This window comes from Alternaria incomplexa (genome assembly GCF_024043165.1).
Source record: "Alternaria incomplexa strain BMP 0042 chromosome Unknown scaffold_1, whole genome shotgun sequence".
NCBI classification, from domain to species: Eukaryota; Fungi; Ascomycota; class Dothideomycetes; order Pleosporales; family Pleosporaceae; genus Alternaria; species Alternaria incomplexa.
The window spans coordinates 4,165,724-4,182,200 of NW_026249850.1; the positions used below are offsets into that span (position 1 = coordinate 4,165,724).

Consider the following 16,477-nt stretch of genomic DNA (forward strand, 5'->3'; position numbering starts at 1 on the left):
GACGATGCGTCGTGGCGCGACGAGAAAAGCAAGTCGCGGGCGCGGTGATATCGAGGATGCAGGGATGGACCAGCCCCTCCCGACGCCTGCAAGGTACCGCTCAGGGCAGGGCGCTGATTGGGCGGGGTGCTAGCGGAGCGCGATGTCCCTCGCAGTGTTCATGATACTTTTTGTCGTTGCGGCAGCTGCAAAGGGCGGGCCAAGGGCTATCATAAGGTCGTGCGTCGTTGTTTTCAGACTGTGGGGGGAGGCAAAGTTTGTTATTGCAAAAGGAAGGCATGACTCTGCGACGCGAGTGACGAGGCAGGAGCGACGTGTGACGCGGAAGGAGCACGTCTGACGAGCTGCGAGGCAGCGGCGAGGCAGCAGAGGGCGCTAGCAAATGCCGTTGGATCGCGTCGACGCATCGTCGTCGACTCTGTCGCGCTGCCAGTCGCCCGCATCCCCTGGGACGGCGCGGGTTTGGGCTCAGCGGCGCAATACTGCAACTGGCCGTCCGACCTCAGTCAGCCTATCGAGCGGATATTGGCCCGCGCTCTATGGCTTCTCTGCTCCCTGCACCGCGACGCCCATGCGCGACGCGGAAATGAGGCTAGTGGAAATTGATCCTTGTCCCATGTGCGAGTGCTTGTCACTCCCCCAGAGGCCCAAAGAGTGCATACCCACGTCGACCCGCTCCTCGAAGCCTCTTTTCGGTCGGGAGATCTGCTCTCTGCATTCTTTTCTACCACCACGCCAGCACTCCGCAGCGCGCGTGCATTCACTCCTTCACCTGTTTGCTGCCAGCTACACACGCTCCTTAACCTTTGCCATAATCTATTGTTTTGTACTTTTTGCCGCCAACCGAGCCATCCAGAGTCGAGCGCGCCCGATCCCGCCTGCAATCGCTGCACGCCTTCCTTTTCACCTCCAGCTCGCTCCCTCCTTCGCCTCTTGCCGACATTACTTTCCACTGTGCCTAGGACACACTTTCGAAAAACACCGCCCGTGACCGCCCCATTATTGTTTTTGGCCCCGCTACATGTTCGCGTTTGCTCTTTCCTCCCACCCCGAGTCGCCTTGCTCTCACCTTCCCCACTCCTTGCTCGAGTGCGCCTGCCCGCTCACCCCAGCGACGCTCCAGTCGAGATTGGTCAGCGCACAGTCGTCGCTATAATCCAGTCTAATCACTTTCGCCAGTAAGACTACACTCCTCCCCATCCCCATTGCCAAGGCGCCCTCCCATTGCCTCTCGCCCACTCCGGATGCAATGCGGCGTACTTATACGTTTGCTAATAACTGCCAGACCATCATGAACCGCTGGTTGAACAGGAAGAAGGATGGCGCCGAGGACGCGGCCGCCGCCCCAAAGAAGACGAAGAAGGGCAAGAAGGGTCAGGAAGAGCCCAAACCAGAATTCGATCTCAACTTCGCACTGCCCAAAGCAGATGACTTCCGGACAAGTCTAATCATGCCTGGCCTGTCCACCCGCTTCAGCATGTTGAGAGAGCAGGACGACCCAGACTCCAAGATTGGCAAGGCCAGCGACGACAGTGTACTACAACCGAAACGCCAATCGCGGCTCCACGAGTTCGGCTTCGTTCCAGGAGGTCTTTCCGATATAGCTGAAGTCTCTTCGCTCAATGGCTCCATCCGACCGCCCTTCGCAAGCGAACGGACCAATTCCTTCGACAGCAGTAGAGATGACGACGGCTCTGGTAGCGTTATGAGCAGAGCTAGACCCGGCGAGGGCAACGTCTTGTTCGGTGGACGACAAAAGATCTACATGATCTCTAATACAAACGCGAAGGGCACCGGACGGACACTCTACGACGACGACGTTAATATGTCAGCATACCAACGGCTCAGACAAGAGGAGAAGGACAGGCTGAGGCAGCAGTCGGATTATGAAGACGGCCAGAACTCTGAGCCGTCCAGCCCTACTGAGCTCAGCCGTAAGAGGGAGACTTCGTCATCCACCAACTCAGGCACATTGAACACCCGCACATCTACAGCCGCGACTTCGATAGCGTCACAGGGCACCAACTCTGTATCAGCCTCCTCGCCGGCGTTTCCCCCAGCAGGTGCCCCGATGACATCCCCAGATCTAGGCCGGTCCACAACGAAACGGAGACTTTACGACCAAGGGCTGGACCAGCAAATCCAAGAGCAACAGTCCTCAGCTATGAACCGTCTCAACTCCATACAACGCGCACGTGCGCCAACCGGACGATCAACGCCACCTATTCCCATATCTCAGGCACGTTCTGCCACCAACCTGAATGACCGGTTCGCTCGGGGACCACCCGCCTTCCGCTCAGACAGTCCAAACGCGCTTGGATACCCCGGCATAAGCAGGAACAACTCCTCCGGCGCGTCGAGCCCCGTCCTCGCCCGCCCGCAGTCGCCTGCACTGACAAGTCCCGTCATCAGTGACAGTGAAGAAGCTCATACCCTCAATGCTGCACTTCAGCCCAACGATCGGGGCAAAGCGACCGCCATGGGTGCTTTCAACAAACCCAAGGCGGCGTTCAGCGAGGAGCAGTATGCAGAGCGCTTGCGCCATATGCAGCAGGACCGCGAAGGGCGCTCAACACCCCCTCAAAAGGCCGAGAGGTCCCCGCCTCGTAAGCCCACTTTGAGAGAGCGTGCAGAACAGCAAAGGCGTAAGCGAGCTGAAAGTGACGCAAACGAACGGTCAAGCTCTGAATCAACTGCTGAACCAGCTCAAGCACCCTCTGCCTTCTCCAGGTTCCAAGCTGCTGCCAGTCAGATGAGAACCGCAGGTCCAGGTACACCGACCTCGCCACCGACCCAGCGCCTCCCAGCCATTCCACGCCAACCAGCAGCGTCTCCAGACAATTGCAACAAAGCCACCTTCTTCAGTTCCCCAGATTCCAGCGAAGCAGAAGATGAAGCTCCCAGGCCGCCCACCACGCGTCCGGCAGAGCCCACTCGTCGATTTGACAATCTCCCCGTAGCAACCGGACCCGCACCTTCAATGTTCGAGCATCCCGCATTCCGCTCGCGGACAACATCAGAGGAAGAAGCCTCTCAGAATGGCCCTTCTTCGTACAGCCCTGCTCTTACCCAAGAGGCGTCTCCACGTCCCGACGAGACAGTGAAGGTGGACGGTACTGAGGTTGACTCACCAACATTGGGTCCTGAGAGCAGCGGACTTAGTGGAATGATTAGGCAGCATCTTCGCAACGTCAGCAATGTTTCTTCCAACTATGGTGAGCCAGGCCCTCCAATGATGAGCCCACCTATGGGGCTCGCCATTCATACACAAGGGTCTGGCTTCCAGCGCCGCCAACCGGGGTCGGAATCGGCTACCCCAGCTCCCTCAACATACAGCCACTCCAACCCATGGGATCTGGACGACATTGACAATCCCTACCGCGATGAACTCGTCAAGATGAACTCTGACGAGCAGGCCAACGGACAAAACACGACACCACTGATCATGAGCGCAACCGAACCAAACCCTGCAGCTCCCTGGGATCTTACTCCGCGAAGGGCCCATGAACGTGTTGCGAGCAACGAGACAGAGGCCGACCACGAAGCTTTCCAACGAGACCTCGCTCACAGGCAGCGCTTAATACAGGAAAATCTCCGTGCTAAGGCTGAAGGCCGGTCAACAAGTCCAGCACCAGCACCCGCGGGCCCATCCAACGGATTGAAGACAGCTTTGAACATGCTCCGTGCAAAGTCGAGCCGTGAATCCTTTGCTACAGTTGATGTTTCTAACAAGTCAGTAAGGAAGCTTGCTCTTGGAGGAAGTTCAGCGAATGTCAGCAGCACGTCGCTCGTAGGTCTTCAGGGTGATATGCCAGCGCTGCGACCAAAGCAGTCTCGGGTATTGCAGCAAAGTGAACAAGACGCACAGCGGGAGCATGAGAATCGCCAACGATCAGCAACCGAGAGCAGCCGCACTGGTCGTCCATCGGGTAGATCTCCACAGGCATCGACCAGAAGCTCCACGCGAGAGCGCTCGAGCTCTGGCACATCGTCAGGCCGTTCCCGGAGTCGCCATGATCAATACCGCGATGACTTGGACCAGGCTATGGCTGATGGCACCCGCGGCGCGTATCCCGCGAACACAATGCCATCAATGCCTGGATACTCTGCTCACCCCACGCCTCCACTTCCTTCTGAGAGACCATCGCTGGATTCCCAAGGTCGCATGCGATCGCGCAGCAACAGCAAGACTGCCGCGGCGAACTACTTCGAGTCGAAGCATCTGCACCCTATTCAAACTAACGCTGGACCGGGTCAGAACACCCGTCTGCCTCCTGGGGGAAAATTCTCCCCAGGAATCCCTATTTCGCCCCGGCCTTCACCAGGTGGCTTCAGCAGTGCCAACGGCAATGGCTTCTCGCACCCAACATCTCCAGTGCCTCCGTTCTCCGCCAATCACACCCCTCCTGTCTCAAACCCCACTACACCCAACGCTGCCGCGTTCAACCCAAGTACCGTGCAGCCGTTGACCAAGACTGGAGTGCTACGAAAGAAGTCCATCGCGAAGTCGGAGATCTCGGAGCCGGTGTTCCTTTCCACAACGTCTTCGATTGACACCATCAATCTTCCAGCTGGTGCTTCTCTGAAGAATGGCATGGAAAACAGCGCTCCCCCTGTTCCGCCAATCAACCCTATGAGGCGACGTTTCGGGTTTGGCCGCGGTGAAAGCCAAAGCCAAAGCCCAACGGGACCATCACCTTATGATCCTGCTGTCCAGCATGGAATGGATGGACCTCGAGCTCCTTACGCTGAGCCACTCCGCACCAACTCGTCCGACGCAGTGATGAACCAATCGCAGCAACCAAAGGGCAGACTGCGAAAGGCGTCCAGTGAAGGCAGGAGCCTGCGCGGTGACGCACAAAGCCAAATGGGACCCTCGCCAGCAATGCCTCAAAACGGCTTTACCGGACGCAATGGTTCACCTCCACGTGCTACCAACGGTCAACAGCCCATGGAGGGTGGCATGTTCTAAACGGCACCTCAGCTATACTAGCTGTTGCTCTGTCAGCACCTCAACATTCGTGATCAAAAGCGATCCTTTTTCAATCTTTGGCACATTTGGAAATCTCTTTTCTTTTCTGTATGTCTACTTTCGGTCCACGGATCGCCGTGTCTGCGATCACGGCCTTTTCTTTCCTTAATCTCTTTCGGCTTCCGGCTTAGCAATATACCTCCCCGTTCTGCGACTGCGACTTCTCTTTGCAAAGATCTCATTTTACGATCAACGATAGGGTTCTGGCTAGATTACAACCTTCACCGGGCTGGACACGGTGTTTCTGGAGGTTGGCGATAGCATCTCACAAGTTTGAGTACATTCAGTAAGAGTCAGGTTCGGGAGGATTGCATGTTTATCGGAGTCTTCATGTACTGCTAGTCACTACAGCCTTTTCATAGGCTCACGGGTCAGCTCGTGCTGCCAGACTCGCGTCAACCAATTCGTGGTGTTGAATACAATCAATTGCCTCATACAACAGATCCTATGCACAGAGTTCACTCCGCCAGCACTGATTCGAAACCAATCGCATCATCACTGTTAGACCTCAGCAGCCAGCGGCGACTGTTGGACGTTGGACAACGGTCGCAATATGTCTGAAACCCCCGCGCACGTTGTTTGGACTGATTATGTACCGTGCCGCGTTTCCGGTTTCATCACTGCCGAATGCATGCAGCGTCAACGGCGTTGACACCTTCACATGCAACATGCAGAAAAGCATGATTTCGTCACCAAGCAAAAGGAATATGAGACGACATTGCCCATGTGCATAGGCGAGCGACTCACGAGCCCTGTGTTTCAGATGCCGCGAGGAGGGCCGTGCGCTGATTCGAGAATCTGGGATCGTCGTGATGGAAGATAAACTACGAACTCTCGGCTCGAGACGAGGCTTTATCGATCGTCGATACTCAGAAGAGGGTGAAAGATAACAATGGGATTGTGAGCGAAAGTTCTATTGACGGAACGATCGAAGTGCTGTGGAAGGAGAAAAGGGATGTCGGTGGAGACAGTGATCTAAGGCCTACATGCCGCTTATCGCGTACCTGCATCTTGCGACCCATTTTCACGCGTCGCCTTCCTTTGTCGGAACCAGGACGTCAGCAACACAACCCGGCGCTCTTGGTAGCGGTATAGTGGCATCAAATTCCGTACAATCTTGTCGACATTCAATGATGTACATACAATCTTAAGTAGCGGAGCGCAAGATGTTACTCCAAAAGACTAAGCGTTCGATCATGGAAGCTCCACGTCCAAAGTCCAGTCTACAGTAGCGGTGCACTACGCCACCGTGCCATTGGAACCGTCGACGGCATCTTCCCCATCCGCACGCCAAGGGGACATACTTTCGTCTAACGCAGGGTCGGTATCCGGTGCCGCACGAAGAACGCATGTCCCCCAAAGCGTTCGCTGTGCAAACAGAAAAGCAATTTAACAAGGCTGTCAGCAAGCGTGATATGAGAGAGGAAAAAGAGGAGAAGTCAGCAAAAGCCGTTGTGGTGTTCTATCGGGTACAACATCCCTACACAAGCAAGAGAAAAAGGTCTGGATTGCAAGGCGCAGGGCCTGCCAAAACAGCCCTGACACAGCTCCGCAGGCCGCCTGATTGGGCCGGCGACAAGAAATCGCACCGTCGCATTGCGCAGAGCAAACAAAAGCAAGGCGGCTGCCACCATCCATCTCCACAGCTGTGCCAGCACGCCGCTTAGCCAACGCTAAAGGACCGCAAGTTCGGCGCCATCCCAAACTCTAACTGCAACCTAACCCTCCTTCCGAGGCACATTACACACCTATGCGAAGCTCTCGCTGCGCATCCGTCGCCCGTAACTCGACGAGATACACCCCTCTAGAATGCGTAGGTGCGATTGACGGCGCAGTAGATCCAGGAAACCAACAGCGCCCAGGGAGGGGTACTGGGGAAGATAGTCAACTGCATACCAAGGCTCTGCGACAGACCGCGGCAATCCCTGGGGACGATCACCGGGTAACTCCAATGTTAATCTCCACGAGTCTATTGCTGCGTTAGGGAGCAGGCTTGGACCAAGGTATTGGTTGCTAGAATCTTATTCAGTACATAGACCCCCTCTCCGTCCCATCGTTTTTCTCGCTCAACCCTGTTCCATCTCACTTCGACATTCCATCTCACTCCAGTCCATCTTTCATACACCGACATACTATCGTCAATACATATTATACCATATAATCAAGATGCGTTTCCAGGCTACCGTCCTTGCCGTCGCGGCTTCGCTCGCTTTCGTTGGTGCTCAGGATTTGAGCGGTATCCCCCAGTGCGCTGTATGTTGCCCTTCCTCCCCTATCGTCGATCGGATCGGACTTCGGAGCCCACATCTCCACAAGACGATCGCGATCGCGATATGGGCACATCGCATCTAGCATCATTAACTAACACAACTACCAACAGATCCCCTGCTTCGTCGCTGCCCTCCCCAGCTCCAACTGCGGTGTCACAGACACAAACTGCCAGTGCACCAGCGGCCGCTCTGCCATTGAGAACTCGCTCCTCACTTGCGCACCAGAGCGATGCGAGCAGAATGAGATCTCCAGTACGTTTTGCATACCCTACACACCTATCATCTACGTCCATGTCTAACGCGACCACTAGGCCTCGCACCCGCTGTCTCCTCCCTCTGCGCCGCCGCCGGTGTAACCCTCTCCGACATCCCCACTGCCGTTCCCTCATCTGGCGCTTCCATGACCGGCTCAATGATGTCCAGCATGATGAGCGGATCCCCCACTATGAGCGGCTCCATGTCGCCCACCAGCTCCGGTGTTGCTGAGCAGACTGAGAACGCTGCTGCTGGCAAGCTTGCTAGCTACGGTGTTGTTGCCATGGGTATGGCTGCTGTTTTCGGATTGTAGATGTCGAATACTTGGAGGGTTGATACGAAGGGCGCGTTGGTTGATTAGGAATTTGTAATGCGACAATCGCTTGTATATCGCAATTGATACCGTATCGTTCATCTTCATAGCTGAATTCTTGATGCCGTGCGCAAATGGTTCGTGATGTTGAAATGGTCTCGGGCTTTTTTCCCTTGTTCACGCAGTTTGGAGTGCGCTCGCCCATTTGCCAGACCATGCTGTGAACTCATCGTCTTCTCCAGCCCAGCTTTGCCTGACTAGCTCGATTGCGCTGTTTGCCTCACCACAGCATTTATCCAAAATTTCTTTCGCTTCGTCTTCGTCGAGATCGTAGAACGCGCCCGCGATGTCGTCGACCGTCTCAGGTATCGTCTTGAGGGTATTCATAAGCGCATCTAACTTTTTGCAAGGCGGCGAGGTCGCACTGTTCGTCGCGGCGGCCGGTTCGAGCGTAGACGATGCAGGATACGTCTTCAACCTCCTCTTTATGAGCGCTTGGTACAGCATACCAATCATCTTCAGCTTCTTGACACTGGTATCCAGTAGCTCCTTCAGATCCTTGTTGTCCTTGCCAATCTTGTTCGATGCGCCGAAAATTTCGTCTTCGTCGTCGCTGTCTTCTGCTTCGTCATCCTCGTCATCCACGTCTTCGCCCCATTCTTTCAGCTCCTCGATCGCGTCTAGTAGGACTGCGCGGTATTCTTGCGCCTTCTTGACTACTAGTCCTACCACGCCATCTTCGCATAGCTTCAGCAGCGCGTCGCATACGTCCCATAGTACACCAGTCGAGGACAAGACTTCTTGCTTCTCGCTTTCGGTGGGGCCTGTGTCTTTGCCTTTCGCGCTTTGTCTTTTCTCTGCCATCTTCAAGATCATCGCGAGAACTTCCCCCCATGTTCCCAGTAGCCTCCGGACCTGCGCCTTGACTTCGGTGCGCATTATGTCCCCGATGTCGCCCTTCTGACCCTCTCGTGGTATGTATGACGCTGCAGTCACCATGCTGTTCAGTGGACCTGAGGTCACATCGCCGATTTTCGCTATTATCGCCGAGGGTGTGAGGGGCGGGTTGATGAGGAGGAGTGAGAGTGTCGTCGTATGCGATTTGAGGAGCTTAGTCGAGGCTCTGATAACATCGAGAGGATCTGCTATCTCCGTTTCGGACGTAGGAGCGGCATCTTTGGTGGGCGCAAGAGAAGACTGGTAGTGTGTGAGAAGTGCTTGTGTGGTTTTGGTGAGGTCGATGAGACTGCGCAGGTCTTTTGGTTTCGACATTATGCCCTCCTTATTGGGAAGAATTAAGGATTGTTATATTGTTGGAAGCTGAGAATATGTGCGCAGTTCACGGGCCAAAGTTTGGACAGTATCAAAATTTTGGTGGGGCAGTGACTCTTAGCGGGGTACGTAGGTACATAGCTCCGTCATACCCGTAACACAGCGGACTTACTCCGCAGATGCAGATGACTGCGTCCATCCCCTTGCCGCGACAACATTCCGATATACTGATATCTCGTTCTGTCCAGACGTTTATGAGATTTTAGTCGATGTGCTGGATCCACCCTTCTTATACCATGGGCAGTCCAGTCCGGACCCCCACGATTTGGAAGGCGAAGTCGAGGCAGTGAACCTTAGCAGACCTTGTATGTGATGCGTCCCAGACACGACTGAACGGGGAAATGTGCCGCTGATGCATATATTCACATGTATGTCAGAGCCTGCCCCGACATCTGCTGAGGTCACAATGGCGTTCGTCCCCGCCCTTGTGCTGCTCGCATTGAGCCTCGCCAATGAGGCTCGCGCACTAGGCAATGAAGGCTGCGAGGCGCACTTATCGCAGTTCACCGGTTCTGCAGGTTTGACCACTGGAAGCTTACTACATGTCATCTCCTACTCCCACGTCGCAGGTGCATGCATGGCGGAATGTAAAGCAATTACGCCTAGCTCAGCCATTCGTCGACTCGATCCCAACGATACCGGCAGCCTCGCATCATGAGTTTGGAGGACTGGCGATGAATTCGGTGAAGCAGAGCCTCACGTACTGGGGCAGACCAGCCTGATTTATATCTGTCCATGGCGAATGCGCGAAGGACATAGGTCCCTACAGTGTACCTCAGGAATGCCACAGTTCTCACCGGTATCATCTTTCTATCCAGTTACCCGAGCATCAACCGTCTCAGTACTCTCATTCGCCCATCGTATACCTCCTACGCAATGTCTTATGTCGAGGACACCTTTCCGGTCTACCGTCTGGACCAGGCAGATTTGGAGAAATACCTGAGAGAGTTGCACGGTTCGCGTGACTTCCACATCGAAGTAGGAAATCTTGAAGGTCGTATTGATGTGTGCTGAGCATAGTATGCAGGTTATCAACGATACGTACAAGTTCCGAATCCCGAGGAGATTGGAGGCGGTATAAACCCTTTGATTTGATCAGTATTGATACGAAGGCTGACTTTGAGTAAGCACGAGAGAAGAACGCTTAGGGGTCGAAGGTGGGAAGACGATTGACGAATATTGTTGGTAGCGATCTCGTGGGGGCTGGCTGCACGCTGCTCTGCTGCGGGGCTAGGCAGGATTTCGTGGCAATGTCCTAGGGCAACACCGGACTAGGAACTCGTGCTGCGGTCATTTGGAGTGCTGCTATATAGCTCAATCTGCCCAATCTTCCCAGTGAAGGCTTTTCCAGTCTTCTTTGCTGAATCAATGCAATTGCAATGGATCAATTCGTTTCATCATGCAATGAGTTTCGCAGGTATCCTCAAAACCTCACCCAGCGATGTGCCCTCAGCCACAGTATGGCCGGATACTTTGCTCGTCTACAATCGCAAGCCGAGTTTCTCTTTCAAGACGAGAAAGTGGCTGTGGATTTTCTCGATTACCGGCAACTAGACAATGGTAAGCGTTGTATTTCTAGCCAAATTTCAACGTACTGACGACACAAAAGGCTTCAGCTCAGCATGCGTCAAAAACCAACGAGAACTGGAGCTTATACTTAGCTGTAGACAGTCACTGACGCCAGAGGCTGTCGATCCGAGATGCCGCTTCATGTAAGTGAGCATTTACCTTTTCTAGAGACTTTGCTGATAATGACAGATTTCTGACGGCTGGCCATGCGCGAGCACCTTTGAAGATCACGCACGATATGTTCAGCTTCTTATGCACGGTCTATCAGGTTACTCCATCTTTCCTGGATTTCGTCTTTCCCTTTGGACTGAGGGAAGAAGCACAAGATTTCTATTTCAGTGGACTGAGAGAAGAATGCCGCTTAGCGTCCTACGACAAGGCTTGCCCGATACCCAGCTTGGACCGCTCAGGAAGAGACCTTCGTTTCTGTTACAATCTGAGGTCCGTGGAATCAACGAGAAGTCAGTCAAAGTTACCTTGGTCTGTCCGCCAGTGTGCTGTATATCACACCTTCGATGTAGAAAGTGGCAGAATGCTCTGGATCGTCGCCAAGGGAAACAAAGAAATCATGAAGCGCGTGACTGAAGCATCTCAGAGATCGACACAGAGCGGCAATCCTCTCACGTCTCGGACCGATGCGTTTGCGGCATCATTAGAAACACATCTTTTGCTATGCAATTGGTCCGGAGAGAACTGGCGATGGTACATTAACGATCTCGAAGATCAGTTGTCTGATTTGGCACAAGGACTACTGGCGTATGAGGTAGAGAGACAGCCTTCACCGCTCCCATCGCCTACGCTACCGAAGATTCAGAGTCCACGTTTCAGCGTAGGACCGTTCAACTTGTCGCGAGCTAATACATTGCGTCCACTTCTGACAGCACACACCTGGACCCGATCAAACACACTGCAAGAAAGTCCACAGATGTATGAATCAACACCAACAGGTAACAGCAATCAACCTTGCAGCTTTTGGGCTTCTTCGCCAAGAAAAGGCGCTCTTCCCGAGAAGAAACGATGGAAATCGGCGGTAGATAAACTCCACGGACTAATGGCAAGGCCGACGCAATTCAGTGCCGTCAACAGCCGTGAAAGTTCCGGCGATGAAAAGACGCTGATAGCATCCCCCGAAGCAATGACATCACCAGGGCTTCCATCCACCTCATCCGATGGCAGATTAGACAAGAAGTCGGACACGTTCACCTTCAATAATCTACGAGCCATACAGCATATCGAAGAGAAAGCACAAGAAGCCATGCTTGTATTGAAGCTGAACACCGAAGTTCTTGAGCAATTGAGACTGCATTACGGTGAAGTTGCAGAGCATGCCGAGTTTCCTCAAGAATTGAAGGATGAATGCAGAGCAAGCCTACATCGGTTCAGCAAAGGCATAGTCGGAGTTGAGAAAGATATGCACATGTTACGGTCACGAACTGAGACGCTGTTACACCTCCTGGCTAATAGGAAGACCTTAGTAAGTACCCATATTGTGTGGATTCAAGGGGACGTATGTTAATACTATACTACAGCTGAGTGGTATATTGCAGCATCGAAGTTCCAAAGCTAGCGAATTCTACGCGAAAGAATCTCGAGAGTCCGCGGCTCGGATGGAGGTAATGACCGACAAAATGCAAGACCTTGCCATGAAGACGAAGCAAGAGACCGTGTCCATGAGAGTGATTACCACTGTGACCCTATTTTTTCTTCCAGCAACCTTCATCGCCGTAAGTAATCGATATCATGCATTAGACACGCACCCAGCTAATACCACTTAGACCTTCATGAGCACCGATATCCTCAGGTTCCAAGATGGTGAACAAGATTTGCAAATGCAAGGTCTTAGGCTATATCTTATGATCGCTTTACCTGCGACCGGTCTGACCTTTCTCGTATGGTACTGCATATATCGCTTCGCTAGAAGGGAAGCTTGGTCGAACGACCGGTCCGCAGCAGTTGGGGAGGCCTGATCTCTTATCGTATCGCGCGTTCGCGATCTACATCACATGCGATAGCTCATTGTTTCTTGTTGGAGGAAGCCGTGGTTCGGTTTTGCAACGGTGCATTTCGGATAGGTGGGCGGTGTCTGGAGAGGCCTGATGTCCAGAAGGTCGCACCACTAGAGCAGCAGAAGGTCGAACGGTGACGATTTCTCCTCTCTTTTATCATAGATGTATAGATTCCTAGACAACTCTAGGTCGTGATGGTTTTTCGTTGAGATCTTAGCTTGCTAGTGTGATCAGTTGATCTTCATGCGCATTTCAATTTGACAGTCAGTCAATCCGAAAGCGAATCCAATCTTATGCAGAGGGCTCGTCGACTTCCAAATTATCAGGCCCGCTGTAGAAGCCGTCGAAACTTGCGAGCGTATCAACGAGCCTGGGCTACGAGCCATGGTCAATAGCGGACCGATGCGTCTTGGCGGTTCCACGTTGTTCGACCTAAAAGCCAACGTCGTGCCAACAAGGGAGTTTCTTCTTCTTGTTATTAGATCTCCGATTCTCGATCGATACTGATCACGAGCACGTACGCAGTCATGGCAACCAAAGTAGGTTCATTGTGGTAGGTTTGTAGAATGGAGCTGTCACTGTCGCTCAGCCGCGTGGCCGCGTGGCCGCGTGGCCGCCAACTTTTCTGTTGTCACCTATCCACTGTTCGCGATGACTTTCATTTCCTCTCGTCGCATCTTTGAGTAAAGAGTTTGAATATTTCCAGATCAGCGATGGCACGACCAACGAAGGACGATGGCGCAGCTGATGCAGGTGCGGTTGAGTGTGGCTTGAGGCTGTGGGCGGGGTCCTCCTCTGATGGCTTTAGCGACCAGACATGGAGTAGTTCCCCGAGGCCCCAGGTGCCTGACTTCAGCCTGCCGCTCAGACTTGCGAAAGCTTCAACCTCACATTGGGCTTACGCGCAAACTTCATGCCACTTCCCCTTCCCTCCAAACTATCCCTATACCTGTCGCGACTCGCGCCGAACGAAAATACCTGATGCGCACCATCTGCGATAGCCACGATGAGACCCTCCGAACTTCGCGATTTCCTCGAGCGCGTAGACGAGTGCACATCGTTCGCCGTAGTTGAGTCCCGACCACTGGCCACCCGACCGATCGTATCACTACATAGCCTCCGATCCTGGCTTACTCCGGAAAGAGCACGAAGCCTCTTACTATATGTGGATAGCACCCCCAGCTATGAGGACGCTGTCCGAACGAGTCATCTAGCTGTATTTTCAATCCTACTTTCGATAAACAAGGGTACCTATCTATCAACATTCATACGACACGACCACATGGCAGATGCTAGGCTACCCTTCCTTACTTGTGACGCATGGCCGGAAACCGTGCAGTACATGTTCGGTGACTTCTGCAAAGCACAGTGGAAGTTTTGCCCAAAACCGCTCGTTTCTCACCAACTGCACGACATACTGCTAGACAAAAGCATCGTTGTGCCCTTCAAAGAGAAGCGAATACTGAAGGAAGGTGAGGACGCGGTGATCTTCAAGGTTGAGCTGTTCGAGGAGTACAACCATCTCATCACAGTATGTCAACTGCGTGCGCGCGCATAAGTCTACATATTATTAGCAAGTAGCTGACTTCGTTGCGTTCAGGACGCACTGGACATACCCCCCACCAACTTCTTCATCCTCAAATCGAGCCGATCGGACTACGCCAAGTTGCACAACAACGAAGTAGAGGCTTACAGGATACTACTGAGTTACCCGAGCGGCCGAGATGCGATGCAACACATGGCTCGCTTCTATGGTTCGTGGAGACAGGGAGAAAGCTGTAATATATTGCGCGAATATGTTGGCGGTGGCACACTCACTGAGTTCTTCAAACGAACCGAGCCGCCAACGACCAAGGTAGACATTCTGGAATTCTGGAAAAACTTCATACAGTTCATCAAGCCAATAGCTTGTATACACCGCCTTCCCGATCCACATAATCCTCATTCATACAAAGTGGGGTACGTTCATAAGCATGGGGTTTCCTCTCTTCTTACTTCAAACTGACCTTCGAAGGCTACATAACGACATCAAACCGGACAACATTCTCGTATCAGATCAGGACGAGGATAGCCCATACAGTGTTTCTTTCAAACTGGCAGACCTTGGTCTCACTGGATTCGTGGTGGCTGATGAGTCGGACGAGACACAACTTCGCGATGTGCACGGTACGAAGATGTACAGTAAGTTACTACCAGAGTTCGGACTTGGCCCGACCTGACATACTTTTAAGGTGCGCCCGAATACTTTCGTGGCGAGACAGACAGGTCCCGGCAACAAAGCATCAAGCAAGCTCATCCGGCTAAGGATGTTTGGGCCTTGGCTTGTGTAATTAGTGAAGCCGCGGTATGGTCTGTGTTAGGCCAAAGAGGATTGGATGACTACTACCATCAGCGCGTCGAAGCTGCCGGTACTGTTCCGACTCTCAGCAACACGGGCTACAGCGGCTGCTTCCACGATACCACCAAAGTCCTCTCGGTTGTAGGAGAAATGCATAGGGAGGTCACCCAACGATGCCGAGCAGCCATTGACAATGTTGTTGGCTCAGTTCTTCTCATTGTCAGCAGAATGATGGTGCAAGATCCGGCCAGAAGACCAGATGCGCGAACAGTTTACGACGATCTCACGAAAGCTATAGAATTAGCGACACCAACGACTGTCCCACTAGTCCGAGATACGACTAAGCGACCACCCGCACCAAACAAGCACACTCGACGTTCTGTGCCCGCCAATATGTCCCCAAGTTTGACGAGTGGGCTAGGAGTTACTATGGATGCGAGTTCACGGCCATTCCCAAATGAAGCACACAGGCATCAATCAGATAATCTTCCAGAAAGACGCACAACGATCAATGGGCGTCCTTCCCCTCGCCCGACTTCTGGTATGTGGAGCAGCGAGCAAGATGAGACTCTGAGAAGCGAACCTTACAGCCCAGCTGCCGATACTCTGCATGAATGGCAACGGACTGCATTGGCTCCTATCCACAGTCATGTTCCACAGCCTACTACACCTGTCAGTAGAGCAGCCCACCCTTCAGCTTCCATCACTCAGGCTCTGGAGCACGTACGCCTGAAGCAATTGCGTTTACCCACGACACTATCAGGTGAGGAGTGGCTCAACAGGCTGCATGGCAGAGATCAGGTATTTTAAAATGCATAAGTGACTACTGGTATTCTGCTGATCAATCATCAACAGATCTTCCTCGTCGATGACTCGGAATCTATGCGGCAACATTGGGGTGAAGTCAAAGATGTCTTCAAAGCTCTAGCCTACCTCGTTAAGTCCATGGATCCAGACGGTATTGATTTACGGTTTGCGAATAGCTGTAGGCACAACGACCGCAGCAAGCACCGTGCACCACTCATCAAAAGCTTTCAAAAGGTGCAACCCAGTGGCCAATCCCAGATGGGCATCGCGCTCAGTAATATTCTTCCGAGCTACTACCAGAGTCCGCACCAAAATCAGACAAGCAAGCGATTATCCTTATCTTCACGAGTAGTGGAAAAGCCCCCAGTCAACATATACATCCTTACCGACGGCGTATGGACGCCAGGTCAGCATTGTGTTTCAGTCATACAGGATCACGTTACGGCTCTTGTCAAACATTTGGTTGCGACCGGTCGGCTTCAGCATGTCGGTATCCAGTTTATTCGATTCGGAAACGACGAGGTCGGGAAACAACGTTTGGACTTCCTCGACAAC

General features: G+C 53.1%; 2 protein-coding genes across 2 annotated transcripts; one reads left to right on the forward strand and one right to left on the reverse strand.

The window, feature by feature from the left end:
• Positions 1-1,291: 1,291 nt before the first annotated feature.
• Positions 1,292-4,972, forward strand: J4E90_001445 (uncharacterized protein; the record flags this gene model as incomplete). The annotated part of the gene is made up of 1 exon (XM_051431033.1): positions 1,292-4,972. The coding sequence occupies one exon, from the start codon at positions 1,292-1,294 to the stop codon at positions 4,970-4,972; it is 3,681 nt and encodes a 1,226-aa protein (XP_051296520.1).
• A 3,075-nt stretch (positions 4,973-8,047) lies between these two features.
• J4E90_001446 (uncharacterized protein) lies at positions 8,048-9,142 on the reverse strand (the record flags this gene model as incomplete). The annotated part of the gene is made up of 1 exon (XM_051431034.1): positions 8,048-9,142. The coding sequence occupies one exon, from the start codon at positions 9,140-9,142 to the stop codon at positions 8,048-8,050; it is 1,095 nt and encodes a 364-aa protein (XP_051296521.1).
• Positions 9,143-16,477: the final 7,335 nt, after the last annotated feature.